General features: G+C 40.4%; 1 protein-coding gene across 2 annotated transcripts in view; it reads right to left on the bottom strand.

The window, feature by feature from the left end:
* The window catches only part of AHR (aryl hydrocarbon receptor), a 225,378-nt gene extending 210,303 nt beyond the window's left edge, over positions 1-15,075 (bottom strand). For both annotated transcript variants that reach the window (XM_030201479.1, XM_030201488.1), the window contains exon 1: positions 14,206-15,075. In XM_030201479.1, the coding sequence (XP_030057339.1) occupies positions 14,206-14,261 (56 nt within the window). In that variant the 5' untranslated portion in view covers positions 14,262-15,075. The remainder of the gene's footprint in view (positions 1-14,205) is intronic.
* Positions 15,076-16,592: the final 1,517 nt, after the last annotated feature.

The following is a 16,592-nucleotide window of genomic DNA, read 5'->3' as shown; positions in this document are numbered from 1 at the left end:
CCAGCCTGGGCATAAGTATCGTTTATAAAGCTTCATATACCGTATCTACTTGCTGAGCAAGTCAGAACAGTTTATAATACATTAAAAAAAAAATAAGCTCACAGTCGCTGCCTTGATTTTCTCTCCTCTCATGCCATCCTCGATCCACTTCAATCCGGTTTTCGCCCTCTACACTAGACAGAAACAGCACTCTCTAAAGTCTGCAACGACCTGCTCCTCGCCAAATCCAGAGGCCACTATTCCATCCTCATCCTCCTCGATCTATCCGCTGTGTTTGACACTGTCAATCATGATTTACTTCTTGCCACACTGTCCTCTTTTGGGTTCCAAGGCTCTGTCCTCTCCTGGTTCTCCTCTTATCTCTCCCACCGCACCTTCAGGGTACACTCTCATGGATCTTCCTCCACTCCCATCCCACTATCTGTTGGAGTTCCCCAGGGATCTGTCCTTGGACCCCTTCTCTTCTCAATCTACACCTCTTCCCTAGGCTCACTGATCTCATGGTTTTCAGTATCATCTTTATGCTGATGACACCCAGCTATATCTCTCCACACCAGACATCACCACGGAGACCCAGGCCAAGGTATCAGCCTGCTTATCCGACATTGCTGCCTGGATGTCCAACCGCCACCTGAAGCTGAACATGTCCAAAACCGAGCTCCTCGTCTTTCCACCTAAACCCACTTCTCCTCTTCCTCCACTCTCTATCTCAGTTGATAACACCCTCATCCTCCCCGTCCCATCTGCCCGCAACCTCGGAGTCATCTTCAACTCCTCCCTCTCCTTCTCTGCACATATCCAACAGACTGCCAAGACCTATCACTTCTTCCTCTTCAACATCAGCAAAATTCGCCCTTTCCTGTCTGAGCACACCACACGAACTCTCGTCCACGCTCTCATTACCTCTCGCCTTGACTACTACAACTTACTCCTCACCGGCCTCCCACTTAGCCCTCTATCCTCCCTTCAATCCATTCAGAACGCTGCCGCACGTCTTATATTCCGCCAGAACCGATATACTCATATCACCCCTCTCCTCAAGTCACTTCACTGGCTTCCGATCAGATACCGCATACAATTCAAGCTTCTCCTCCTTACCTACAAATGCACCCGGTCTGCGGCTCCTCACTACCTCTCTACCCTCATCTCCCCCTATGTTCCCGCCCGTAACCTCCGCTCACAGGACAAATCCCTCCTTTCAGTACCCTTCTCCACCACTGCCAACTCCAGGCTCCGCTCATTCTGCCTTGCCTCACCCTATGCCTGGAACAATCTTCCTCAACCCCTACACCAAGCCCCCTCCCTACCCATCTTCAAAACTCTGCTTAAAACTCACCTCTTCAATGCTGCTTTCGGCACCTAACCTTTCAAGAAATATAGTATGCCCTATCAGATTGACTCTACACTTGTCTTTTAGATTGTACACTTGTCTCTAGATTGTACACCTGTCTTTTAGATTGTAAGCTCCTTGAGCAGGGACTGTCCTTCCATGTTAAATTGTACAGCGCTGCATAACCCTAGTAGCGCTTTAGAAATGTTAAGTAGTAGTAGTAAAAAAAAAAAATAACAGGAAAAGAACTCTATAAAATTAAGAGTACATATTCCATCCACTACAAATTCACACAAGTAAAGTTGATTCAAAGTTCGACAAAACCATTCACATAAAGCGACGATACTTACCTATAGCAGGTTTTCTCCGAGGACAGCAGGCCGATTGTTCTCACATGTGGGTCGAAGTCCACGTCGGCCAGGAACCAGCGTTCTGAAAAAGCAGGCTGCTTGTTCTCATATATGGGGTATCCCTAGCTTTCAGACTCACTCAAAACAAAAAACACTGGTCAATTGGGCCTCGCAACGGTTAAGACATAACATAGATTAACCTGAAACTATATACAGATAGCTGAAAGTGCAGCCTGGAACAGAACAAAAAAAGGGCCTAGGAGGGTGGAGTTGGATTCTAAACCCCGAACAGATTCTGCAGCACTGACTGCCCAAACCGACTGTCAGGTCGGGCATCCTGTTGAAGGCAGTAGTGAGATGTGAATGTGTGGACTGAAGACCACGTTGCAGCTTTGCAAATCTCTTCAATGGAGACTGACTAAGTGAGCCACTGACACAGCCATGGCTCTAACATTATGAGCTGTAACATGACCCTCCAGAGTCAGCCCAGCTTAGGCATAAGTGCAGATATGCAATCTGCTAGCCAATTTAAGATTGTGCTTTTTCCGATAGCAACTCCCCTCCTGTTCAGATCGAAAGAAACAAACTACTGGACGGAGTGTCTGAAGGACTTCGTCCGCTCTACGTAGAAGGCCAATGCTCTCTTGAAGTCCAAGGTGTACGAACTGCACTCGCCAGGGTGGGCATGAGGTCGGGGGAAAAATGTTGGCAAGACAATTGACTGGTTCAGATGGAACTCAGACACCACCTTCGGGTGGAACTTAGGGTGCGTGTGGAGGACTACTCTGTTGTGATGAATTCCTTTTATAGTTTCTTTTATCAATGCAGAAACTTCTTGACCTATTTAAAATCAAATCTACTCTGTGGTAATCCATGATTTGACTGCCCTTTCTACACAGTTAGATAATTTGAGGGCATGGAGATGCTTCCCTCTCCAATAATGTTCAGAATTCCTCAGTGGAATGGGTGGCAGCACTGACCCTTGACATTCAAAGCTTGATATCTATGCTCAAGATTCTCTGCACATAGAGGGCCGCAGTAGAAGGATCACACAATACTCCAGTTAAGGCTAAGATTAACATCATCATTCAGCAGTAGCACCACTCAGGTGCCATAGCAACTGCTTTTGTTACTTTCCTCCAAAAGTTCATTTCCAAACCAAAGAGTCAATAAGACTCCATAACAACTGACAAATTTTTATTTGCCACCTTAGCATATTTTCAAAATTCTATACTACTAAACCGTTTCAAGGAAACAACTGAACCAGTTTACAACAACGTAATTACAACACAAAAAGTATTCCCACATTCTCCCCACCACCAATCTCAAATCCTTGAAACCAGCAGCAGAAATAGCTCCTTATCTTGGAAGGAAGGAAAAAAAAAACAGGTCTCCAACTTTCTATGTAATGTTCAACTCTAATCATCCTGAAACTCATTTTCGTAGCATTGGGACAATCCCTGAAAAAGCCCTGTTCTCAGATCCCCTTGTCCGTAGTCTATCCAGCTGCCTACTGAACATATATAGTGACAGCAGATAAAGACATGAATGGTCCATCCAGTCTGCCCAACAGTCGCATTCATTCTCAAATCAAGATTAAAGCAACAATGAATGTGATATTATATACTTGATCAGGATGTTTATTGTTACTGGGTCATAGACTGGAGACATCCGCTCGGCTCTGTCCTTTTATTCCAAATACTAGAGTTGATGTCAAAACCTACTCCAGCCTATCTAAATCCTTCCTGTCATTTGTAGGATATAGACCGTAAAAGTCTGCAAGGCACCGTCCTCACGTTCCAAATTACTGGATTGTAGGGCTAAAAACCTGCATCAAGGCACTACAATTCAGCACTAGCCTACATCATCAACCTGACTTTTACAGACAACCATTTTCAGACCCAATGCAGAGGCTTGGTACCATGTAAAGGCCTCGAGATCCACAAGGAGTCATTCAGTCTGCTAAAAGCAAAACAATTTGGACAAAACAACTTTTTGTTGTTCTATTGTTATCAGCATGGACTTCATGTTCCAGGACACCAAGACTTGGGAAGAAAGGTATAAAGACCCCATCTTTGAAGGTGTTCAGTTAGCTGGCACGCAAACAGTTATCTGCCTAAGCCTTGATAAATGGCCATCAGCTGGATCCAAGCCAGCCACCAGAATGAAGGCTCGTTAGTCTGTGGCATCGCTTGCCTGAAGACTTTCCCGGCTGGAAGAGTCCACCTGCTGAGTTCCTGAGTCCTGATCCAGTATCATCAGTTCTGTGCTGCCTCCGCATCCAGTGTTCCTGAGTGGTATCATCTATCAGGTGGTACAGTTATCTCTTTAGTGCTTGTAAGTGACCGGGGGTGTTAGGCATCCTAATATTTCAGAATTAGGAGAGTGTGTGCTACCACTAGTTTTCCTGATAGGTACTTAAGACACTTTTCTACCATTCTAATGGGCCAATGAACAGAAGCAAACGCAGGCGCTAGAGGTTGTTAGCATCATACTGTCGTCTGCGTTTGCTACCGCCCCATGATCAGAGCCCCCAAGCACGTGAAACAACGAGCTTGTGGGCTCTGAACGCAAATAGCATGCAAATGCATACTAAACCTATTCATCCCCAATGATCAGTAACCAGCGAACCAAAGATTGGCTTTCTGGCTGCGGCAAACCCTGTGCCAGCTCAGAGCTGGCGTTAGGGTTTGCAGACCATTGGGGAGGAATGGTGAGCCCTGTCCAGCATGCATTTGCATGCTAGCTGGTCCTCATTCCCCTCAATACAGCAGCCCCGGCAGGAACCCTGACCTAACCCGACCCCCCTCCCCCCAGCAACAGGGGGCTGGAGGTCTAGCGGACCTCCAGTCCCCCCCCCCCTTATATGGTGTGAGGCCCTGCATAGCGCATCCCAGGATGCGCTGGGTAGGGCTGGGCAACACCATTTTCCGATAGTGCCACTTCCCTCCTCCAATTGCAGGTAGGGGGTGGGGTAGGGCTGCTAGATAACTAGGTGGTAGTGGGACTTACCCGCGGCCCACTGGGCCACCAGGGACATCAGAGGGATGCTGTGGAGGGGGTTTGGGGGGGCTAGAGACCCACCGGATCTCCAGCCCCCCCCCCCCGAACCTGTGTCTCTTGGGGGGGGGATCGGGGGGACCGGAAGTCCGTCGGACCTCCAGCCCCCGTTTTGCTTCGTTCAGGTGAGGGTAGTTGGGGTCTGGTGGTCCCATGGACCTCCAGCCCCTGTGTTAGACGCCCAGAACTGTCAAACAAGTGCGGGAGGATTGTCAAGTGAGGAAGGATGGTGCCTGAGCGCATGCTCAGGCACAATCCTCCTGCACTTCTACCCCATGATCAGAGAGAATTGCGTGCTTAAAATTTGCATGCAATTATCTCTGATCATAGGTCCGGTAAAGTCCAACGCTGTTCCAGCGCTATTTTTAGAGTGCTATTTGGAACAGCGTGGGGCTTTTGATCATCTGCCTGTAAGTGATTTGCATGGTTCATTGTCTCTGATTACATTATTATTTGCTGCCAGTACTATCAAATAAACAGCTTTACCTTTTTTTATAACAACATCTGAGCCTTGTGTCTACTACTCTCAGTATAAGTTTGCATTAAGTATAACATTTGGACTATTAATTAGTATCATAAAGTTTTGGTTTACAAAATATTTCTAGAGTGCTATTTATTGCATTTGTATCCCACATTTTCCCACCGTATGACAGGTTCAATGTGGCTTACATATTGCTAAAAAGACGGTTACAAAATTTAGATTTGTAGAAGTCTAGCACATAATAGAGAAGTACAATAAACGCTTAAGTTGATATATTAGCATATTATGAGAGGTTAATATTGTTGTTTTCCATTTCTGAACTTTTTGTGATGTTTGGTGGTGTGGGATTAGGCAGATCTGTGGGGGGGGGGGGGGGGGGAAGATAGACTTCTTGAAAAGATGTGCTTTCAGGTTTTTTCTGAACTGTAGGTAATTTTCTGTGAGTTTCATGTCTTTGGGTAGTGAGTTCCAAAGTAGTGTGCCTATAAACGAGAGGCTAGCGGCATGTGAAGATTTGTATTTTATACCTTTCCAATTGCGGTAGTGAAGGATTAGGTAGGTTCTTACTGTTCTAGTCACGTTTCTTATGATACAAGATATACCTCTCACTCACTGCCAACTCCTTTTTGGATTTGGTGATATGTGTTTAATTCCCACAGCAGTTTCCGAAGCTCTCTATAGCCCATCCTAAACTGGATTACTATATGCGGGACTCAGACCGTACAAGTCAACCTAGCACTGGCCTTAGTTGATACAGCTAGAGCTGCTATCTAAGCACCACTTGACATGTAAACATATGAAACCCTTTAAAGTTTTGCTTTTTATACCATTCATTTTCTAATTAGTGAGATCCTCTGTGTTCATCCCACGCCTTTTTGAATTCCTCCAGAGTTTTTCTCCACAAAATCCCTTGGGAGGGCATTCCAGGCAACAACCACAGCCATGAAAAAGAATTTTCTGACATTACTTCTAAGTCTACTACCCATATACCAACTCAGGTATATTGTTCCTTTTCCCTGCAGGGCTCTGTATGCATGAAAAAAGTAATTTAAAATGAATCTTTACTCTTACAGGCAGCCAAAGAGAATGTTGATAATCATCTTGGTTGTTTCAAGGTTACCCTAGCTGCCAGATTATGAGCTATCTGCAAACAGTGAAGCAACCTTTAACAGTATGCACCAATAGTGACACCATCGACAAAACATGTCAGATTCCCCCCCCCCCCCCCCCCCCAAAAAAAAAGTCAAAATCTCTGGTGTTCAGCTGCCCTATCAATTCCTGGTCCAAATAACACCCCTAAATCCCTTACTATTTTCACCAATGAATATGTCCCCTATTGTATGGCAACCTGTGTCATACATGATCCCAGATCATCCACCACTAACAAAATTTCTGCTTTCTTGGCATATGGAATGAACTAGTCAACTAACCTGCAATAGCTATCAACCCCTAATTCAAATCTAACCTATGTTTTTTGCATGATCCTTCCCAAAAGAAAAACACCAACTATGTATTGCTTGCATACATAAATGCAATGAAACTCAACTTTTGTTAAATCTCCAAAAAGGCTACAAAAAATATTTTAAAAACAAGAGGAAATTATCAGGACCATTGAGGGGACCCCATAATGAAACCCAATAGGCACAGTCATCTAATTTACTATATGTGCTGTGGAATCTTGAACAAAAAGATCCAAGTCATTGCAGGGCCTTCTCTACTATTCCCATCTGGCACAGTTGAAGCAAGCGATCATAACCCACCAAATCAAAAACAGATGCCAAATTTACTAAATTAATAATATCTGTTCCCCTGTACAGCTCAAGGCAAGTTACAGCAAGATAAAGTACAGTTAGCTGGATGGGGCATTTACAATCAACCTATTTGTTTAGGAATGGTGATCCTGGAACAGCTCTGCATAAAGTAATTTTCACCACCTAAATACTTTCTTTTGCGGATAAAAATAGTCCAAATACTTTGCAGACAGAGCATTAATTACATCAAACAAGTTGGGCTTCTCCAGTGCCTCAACTGAAGTCATCAAAACCTAACCCTTTATAACCCATTCAAATAGCAGGGACCACAGACTCCCAAATAACTCTGCACTCCTTAATGAAGTTACTAAAAGGTAAAAAGTTAATAAAGAAGAACCATGAAGCACTTTCAGAGATAGAAATATAAGACATGAAAAAGCATATCATCGTAACTGTCTCCAAGCAGATTATCTTGCTGCAATGTCAGACAAGAGAGATCCTACCCACAATTAGATAAGACCTGGGAAGACTGTAACAGACCTCACTGAAACAAACTTCAAGTGCTCAGAATTCTGAAGGTACCAAACCAGTTGAATTACAAAAGAGGTGTTGCCAAATTTGACAGAGAACAGCCCTATAAAATTGAAAAGGTACACAGAATACCACTGCATAAGATCAAATCATGCAAAACTTCCACATCCTATAATTTTTCACATACTGAAACGTCTGTAAACTTTGGAAACCCCACAACAGCACAACAGTTACTTAAAGAAGCCATTTTGAGTTTAGTGGGGGGGTCAATTAAAGGGTCTAAAGGCTCGATATGGGCTATTCCCAACTAAGCTACACTAGGATTTTTAGCACGTGCTAAAATTAGCACGCACTAAATGTTAGAGTTGCCCATATGTTCCTATGGGCGATATTGTTTAGCGCATGCTAAAAATACTAACACGTCCTTAGCGCAGCTTAGTAAACAGTTAACATTATCTGCAATTCTGAAGACCTGGCTACTCTGTAGAAATTAATTCACAAACTGACTGGAAATGGAATAAGAAACTGCACCCTCATAGAAACTTCATAGGCTCAATGCCATGCCATTTCCAGTTTGTTCCTGCAAGTTCGCTGCCACACCTGCAATAAATTTATCATTTCAGCAGATGCTGCATCTCAGTGTGGCTAGACAACTATGATTACTGGGACTGCCGTTGAGATTTTGGGGTGTTGATAGTAGGTTAAACTCAAATTGTATGTTATGCATTCTAAAGAATGTGAGTTAGAATATCTGATTTGCATTTAGTAAGCCCTCCAAATGTAAATCTATTTCCATCAATATTCTTAAAATGAAAACAAATTTATATCACAGCCTCAGTCATAGGTCATAGATCAGTTTGTCATCTACAAGGACAAATCTGATACAGAACTTCTCAAAAAGAATGCCCAAAATACAGATGAGAACCTGGGGAAAGTGCAGAGAGAAATATAGAGGGAACAAAGATTGCATCAACAACAAAACTTGTCCATCCTAAACCCACGTCTTAATCTAATGCTTGGCTTATTCCCAAAAAATATCTTAGAAATGGCAATATGCTAGATATTTACAATGTAAGGTTTCTATTCACTAAAAATCTGATTTAAAAAATTAATTCCATTTGATTTGCTCTCAATGTTTTTATACTTATTTAACTTTGAATTATATATATTTTATTGAAGTATAGAGGAACTGCGTACACATTAAACTGCAGTACAGTTCCAGTATATTCATTCTATTAAGATGGATGCTAAATAATATTCACACTGAAGACTATAGTATTCTTAATGCAAAAAAATAAAAAAATTAAAATGATCTTCAAAGGAGCATTCTTAAAACAACCTACATTACACTCTTACAATAACAAAAGATAACAGCAAATGTTACACACACAAAACTCTTAAAAAAAAAAAAAACATATATATATATATATATATATATATATATATATATATAATGTATATAGTGCATCAGATCAAGAGCTCTTTCAATGTAATTCAGGGACCCTTTTACCAAAGCTTACCCTCATGTTTACTAAGCCACACAGAAATGCCAACAGTACAGCTTAGTAAACAGGGGAGGTTAGTGTGTGCTAAATGTTGTGCATCCTATTTTATATCTATGGGCCACGTGGCCCTTAGTGCATTCTAATGTCTGTTAGCATATGTTAAGCTTTTGTAAAAGGATTCCTCAAGTTGCTATTTATTTTGAATGCATTTTTGCTTGTACAAAGGAGTTGATTCTTGTGCCAGATCATGAGGGCATTCCATATCTATTTCCAAAGCTGAATTTCTCCTTCCCAAAGGGCAGCAGAGATGTATTCCACTACTCTATACTGTTGTGTTATACACTATTTAAAATACTGATAGAGACAGATGTTGGTATTCCTACACAAATGATGCTGAGAATAAAAGTGTGGCTTTTAAACCTTGCTATTCAATGTTAAATACAATTATATCGCTTTTAACCTAAGGGTCTCTTATCAAGCCGCCGCTAGTGGTTCCTGCACAGCAATGCTGACGGAACCCATTCAAAGTGAACGGGATTTATTGGCATTACTGCACTGGGAGACACTAGCGCAGCTTGATAAGAGAGGCCCCAAGTCTGATAACATTAAAAGCCTTTTCTCCTACTCCACATTTTGGGAGGGGGAAAAAAAAAGCTTAGTAAAGTCCCAGGCCTTTATCCTTCACTATCAATCAAAATGTTCTATTACATATTGTGTTGACATTGTAAGTAGTATACTATGAGGCATATTTTCAAAGCACTTTGGGAGGCTAAGTTCCATAGGTTTCTATGGAACTTTGGGAGGCTAAGTGCTTTGAAAATGAGCTTGATACTCTAATGAGTAGTCTGCACTAAATAAGATGCCCATTATATGCCTATGGGCATCTTATTTAGCATGCACTGTTAGAGCACGCTTAGTAAGGACTTTAAATGCTACTAAAACTGTAAAAATTTTGTAATAAAATACAATAATGGACTACATGTGCAAGTCCATGCTGCTCATAAAAATTAAACTGTAAGGTATTAGAAAATATAAACATCTTAGAAATGTTACACTATCATAGCCAATCCAGCTCTCAAGAGCCTGGCAGAATCAGTATCAAAATGCATGTAGCAATGAACTTGCAAGTTGATACCTTTAAAATATATAAAAAAAAGTGTACCTCTGGTACACATTTTATTAAAAAGCATTCAGAACTGTAAACTGTTGTAGGTATCCTGAAAATGAAACAGTTATTTTGGTATTCAGCTCTTCCATGAGCATTCCATTTACAGTGTAACTAAAGAGCTGCAGTTCAGCCTTCCAAAAAGAACTGCTGAACAGATTTGCATTTACAGTTGAAAAAAGCAACTTGAATACTAATTAAATCATTACATGTTATGTTTCTGGTACAACCTTAAAACTTTTTCTGCAGTCCACAAAAATATCCTCCATCTACAAGTGTAGGCTAGTGCTTAGAAGATTAAAGACAACTTATTTTTGGAGCAGACAAAAAAAAAAATCAGTTTGTTTCCTCTTCCCACTCCACCCCTTTCTGTAAAACTGCAGATTGCTCAATATCCCAAGAGGAACAGAAAAAGAGTTCCTTTCTTTCTTACTGAAGGAAATATGAGCTGAACAAGAAATACAAAGAAAATAAATTTCAAGTAAAAAAATAAAATAAATGCAGTTCACATACATACCAGATGCCATGATTAAAATAAGAGAAAAAAACATGTCTAATCAAAATGCTCTCCAAAGTTTCAGATTCTATTTAAATATATGCAGATGTAACTGAGCATTTCCCCCTAAAAGCAAAGCATGTTTGAAAATGAATTTTTATTTTTTACTGTTTGTAAAACAGATGTGCTGGACTTCAATTTAGGGGAACTAAAATAAAGGCAGATAATAAATCTATCAGGTTCTGTTTGCTAACACAAAAGAGATCATTTATTTCTATCTACCAAAGAGACCATAGAAATAAAACAGGCCTCCCAAATCTTCTCCTCCCCCGACCAACCCCTCCCCCCCTTCATCATATTTTAAAATGGTTGGGGAGAGAAAAAGAGTACTGAAAGCATAAATACTGAACACAAATGTTTTAGTCTTCACATTATACTAATAAGACCTCAGAAAAGACTGGTCAAAAATAGACTAGCCTGCTTTCTGCACCCTAAAAAATGAATCACTCATTTTTAACGAGGAACAAAGAGGTTGTCTCTTTCTTATTAAATAAAATATGAGCTAAACAAGAATTACAAATAAATAAACAAACTTCCAGGTTTTGGGGGAGGGTGGGGTCGTTAGCATTTCTCAAACAATACTTGCCCCATAATTAAACTGAAGAGGCAGAAAAATCCAAACCTTAACAATGTAAAGAAAGCCAACATGATACAAAATCCAAAATACACACATTCGTTATAATAAATGCAACAGAAAAATAAAATATAATGATCTTTGAAGGCAAGGCCAATCTGACCCTACAAACCAATAAAAAGACTGTTTCAGTTCAGCTACACTAAAGGAAAGAATATTTTCAGAATACTTATTCATGCCTCAACTGTATAAAATTTCTGAGCTGTAAAAATGAAGTACATGTAAACATTACATGTCCTATAATTTTTTTTCCTTAGATTACAAGAAGACACTTAGGCCAGTTCAGGGCTATACCTCTCTATCCCAAGGAGATTTACTAATGTGCCTATTATGCACAAACCCAACTTTCACAAGGTGAATCATTACGAAACATAAAAAGCCCAGTATGTTTTGTCTTACACATAAATCAGTATTCCTGGAAAACAAATATATAGACTATATTTGTTTTCCAGGAATACTGAAATATATATATATAAAAATCTTGGTTATGCAAGGTTCTGCGGCTGAATTATATACTAATTCAGCTACAGAACCTTGTGTATATATATATATATATATATATATATATATATATATATATATATATATACATACATACACATATATAGATACAAGCGACATGTGTCTTAATAAATATTGTTGCTATAAATATTGCTGCACTTGAGACTTTTTCCCCCATTGTTATTTTTTGATATATAGACAGTATCACTCTGCTTATTTTGGTTTTAATAAATATTGTACCAAAAATGTCAACAGAAAACAGTCTATTCTATATAACTTAATGTGAATCGAGGCCCAAGGGTTAGATTAAGGTGTTTGTAGCTATGCAGAAAAGAAGCAACGTCAACTTGGTTAACTCAGCCCTTCAATCTTCTAACATAATTGGTATCCATATTATATACATAATTATAAGTGTGTCACATATGTAACATGCTTTTAACAAAATAGCTGTTACATAATTCACTAAATATAAATTTTATTGGGAACAGGAATAATGTAATGACCTATAAACTCCATATACATTACTTATGCATTTGCTTTATTGCAATGCAAGGTTGCTAAAAAGATGAATCTTAGAAGTTATTAAACAAGTTACACATTGTTTCCACATATAAATGCACATTCAGATAGATCATTTAAAAGCTCATTTAAGACATCTTTTAAACCATCTTTTTAGCAACTAAAATGTTTTTCTGCTTCTTAATGGAAGAATATGTGTTCACTCAAGTACACACTTTCAGTTTACAAAATGTTATTTTCCCTATTTGTGAAAATACTTGCAGAAACAAAGCAGTAATTAAATACATTATATTTATGACAGGATTTAGCTTAACTAGACTTAATAAAAACACTTACCTTGCACCTTGACCTTCTACAAATCAAAATCTGAGCACTATTATATCAAAAGATAATAATGTTCTCACATCTACATATCCTTATTTAATAATGTTTTCTCCACTATGTATACATTCAAAATAAAAGAATTATTTCCAGACTAAACAAAGAACGTCTATATTAAAACAAGTACACTACATATTGTTGATCTTACACCTCTACAATGCTGTCAAACCGTAAACACCACAGTTATTACACCACAGATATTAAAAAAAAAAAAACACCTCCTGTTCTCTTGCAATCATACAGAAGATTTTTAAGCACACTATAATGTTCCTAAATTAAAATAATTTCTTTTAAGGTCCATTTTTCATTAAATTTATAATTTTACAAAAATTGTATTAAAATGTTGAAGGGCTCTTCAACCAGGCCTTTAACAGAAGTAAATGACACCAGCTGCATATACTAAAGCAAGGCATGTTTATCCATTCCTACCCTAGTTAAGGTAATGTTCAGGCACTTTTCTGACCTCATTTGCAACTTTCTTTAAACTAGTCCCTTATTTTCTTAATCCTCTTACCCTATCAATATGTTCCATCTTTGCTTACACCCTATACTATTTAAATGTGTTATTGTGTTTTCATTCAATTGTAGCGTAATGTCATACTTTGTTTTGTTTGAATAAATTACTGCTGTAATTGCCTACTGCTTGTGTTTGACTTATACTTGCTGTACACCGCCTTGAGTGAATTCCTTCAAAGAGACAGTAAATAAATCTAAATAAATATTAGAAATTCAAATTCAGCTGCCTTTAGTCCAAGCCAGACTTGTTTTTTCAATTGCTGCTCTTAGTCAAGTTTTTAATTTTAATTTCGAGTGCTATTCAACCCAAATGCATCAGCACGTTTATGATATATGTCAGTCATTTTATAGAGTATTAAAAATAATGTACCTTTAAACTGCTCTGAAGCAATCCAGGTTAACGCTACGATCATCAACACACTATACTGCTGTCTGCTTCATCCATTTAAAAATAACAAGAACATATCTATTTAATACCAGACTTTCAGTCGTTTGAAGTACCTCCGATATCCAGAACTAGTAAACGACTAGGAAATTTTGCACTCCTAGCCCAGGATGAGAAGCAGATTTTTTTTTTTCACTTCTCATAGCCACTGTTCAACATCTAAAATGACAATTCTCATCTACTTTCTGTAACAGATATCATCACCCTGTCACTTGTGGAGACGGCATTTTAACGCTGGACAATCCAGAGTAACGGTGCGCCAAGCCAAAGGAAAAACAAATGCGAATGACAACTGATAAGTTTGGAGCGATAACTTGCCATTTCAGCTCTTTTTAAACAGGATGAACGCCTTAGTTAGAAACGTTCACACTGTTTGAAGTTTATAAGCAGCAGATATTCCTACTCCGATGCATACACTTAAAAGGAGACATTAATCCGTCACAAGACACAGCAACAAAACATAAAAACAGAAGCACTTACGCTTTTTGAACAGGCTTTCGCCGCTTTCGACTTGCATAAATAATGTTAGTATTCATCCTGTTCTCCTCCAACGAAGGCAGCCGTAACTCCCAATGCTTGGTAAATATTTAATGCAGTGCCCGTTTCCCCCTTCTTACCGATTTTCAAAAAAAGTTACATCCTTTTCGGTTTCAAAAAGCCAAAAACTTAGCAGAATTTGCAAAATCAAAAAAAAAAACTATTTATATAACTACGTTAAGAACCAAAGGGGGCGGGGTAGATCCCCCAAGTGACTTGTAGAGTCAACAAACAGCAAGAACTCCCGCGGGCCAGGTGAAGGGGCGGGGAAGGTAGGTGCGCCGCGCGCCCAGTACCCAACTGCACTCGGCCTGTGTTGCGCTATTAGCGTGGGACGAGTTTCGCTTCGCTCACGGCCCGGACACGGAGAGCAGCAGCCGCGCGCCTCATCGGCAAGCTGAGCCCTGAAGAGAGACTCCCACGCGCGCGCGCCGCGCCAGAAACGTCACCCGCAGCCCGTCAGGTTCCAACTTCCCGCACCTCTCCAGACTCCAACCGCCACCGTGGCAAAAGTTTTAAAAAAATCTCCTAGACCGCCGTCACTGGCCGCGAAACCACTCCGGCAAGAACGTCGCTGCTACTTCCCAACCTCCCCAGCAAGATGCACAGCGAACGCTGGCCACAACCTCACGTTGGACTCTTCCGGACACTCCTCAAAGTCTCTCAAACTACTGCGGCCGTCAACCTTGTGCTGCTCTAAGTCCAATCACGCACCTCCCACTGACAGGAGCTTGACAGCAGCCCAAGCTCCTCCCTCCTTTTTTGTCTCTCCGCCTCCACTTGCGGCAGCCGAGAACGTGGAATCGAAGGAGGTTTAATAGACAGGAGTGGAAGTGAACCTTTCTAGTCTACTGTAAGCAAGGAAGCCAATTTGGTTAATCTCTGTTTCCACTCCCCCTCGCTGCCGTCATTACTATACACTCAAAACAAAGTAAGCAAACCTATGAGCTGCTGCATCCGCGTTATCGTTCTTTATTGTTGGTCCAGCTGAACAAGTCTAAAGCTCTTTCAGTTGGATAGGCAGTGCGTTAAAATGTGGAGGAGAAAATAAGTAACAATTGAATGGAGTGGAGGAGTGGCCTAGTGGTTAGGGTGGTGGACTTTTGTCCTGGGGAACTGAGGAACTGAGTTCAATTCCCTCTTCAGACACAAGCAGCTCCTTGTGACTCTGGGCAAATCACTTAACCCTCCACTGCAGCATTGAGCCTGCCATGGAGTGGGAAAGCACAGGGTACAAATGAAACAAACAAACAAAAAACTAAAACAGCTTCAAAACGTATTGTAGCTGGTAGAGGAACAGCAATTACAAACTCTAGTTTGTGCTGTTCTATACAATACAGATGGCCAAATTTCAGTGAGAATATCTTGTTTCCTGGTGGGTTCATCTTAACTGTTCCTTGGGCAGCCTGGTGTTATAAAGATGATTGAATATATTGAAATTAAATTGAAGTAGAATTAAACTCTCCATTCACTGGGGCACATGGAATCAAATCTTCCTGTTTTGTAGAGGTTTACCTTTTAGATACACAAATAGTTCCTCCAGGCTGCCATGACAGCGGCCGGGAGAACAGAAGCTAGTGGTGGGTTATGTCCAATGAGGTTTTGGTAAGGGCAGCTAGTTTGGGGGGGCACTACCCCCCCCCCCCCATCACACCTCCAAACTACACCCATGCTAATCAGTATTATGTGTATGCACTAACAAGTCATGTATGTATTATCCTGGGTTATACTTATGGAAATCACAATATTGTAATGCTATAAAAGATGCAACATAATGCTTTGTGTGGAGTGGAGGAATAGCCTAGTGGTTAGTGCAGTGGACTTTGATCCTGTGGAACTGAGTTCAATTCCCACTGCAGCATCCTGTGACTCTGGGCAAGTCACTCAACCCTCTATTGCCCCTGGTACAAAATAAGTACCTGAATATATATAAACCACTTTCAATGTAGTTGCAAAAACCTCAGAAAGGCAGTATATCAAGTCCCATTTCCCTTTGTAATTCAGACTGAGAACATGATTGCTGAATCCCTGTCTCTCAACACTGATACAATAAACACTTTCTTATAATGCTACAGAAACTGCTTATTTAATTCTCTACCAGTGTCGGTGGATGGGAGTCTGGAGACTTTGAATTGGACTGCTTTGGATTGCCCAGGGATACCAGTTACCACTGGACACCAGGTAAGAAATTTCTTCTTACTACGGTGCTGTGTATGGTTGGGTTTTCTCTGTGGTCCCTTCAATGCCTCTTGATCTCTCACTTTTCTTTCCTCCTGCTAGTACAAAGCCAATATAGCATTATAGAAGCTTTGACAGAGATTTATTTAACT

Source organism: Microcaecilia unicolor, chromosome 1 (genome assembly GCF_901765095.1).
Source record: "Microcaecilia unicolor chromosome 1, aMicUni1.1, whole genome shotgun sequence".
Classification (NCBI taxonomy): Eukaryota; Metazoa; Chordata; class Amphibia; order Gymnophiona; family Siphonopidae; genus Microcaecilia; species Microcaecilia unicolor.
The sequence above is the reverse complement of the archived record's forward strand: the minus strand, read 5'-3'. Positions and strand labels throughout refer to the sequence as shown.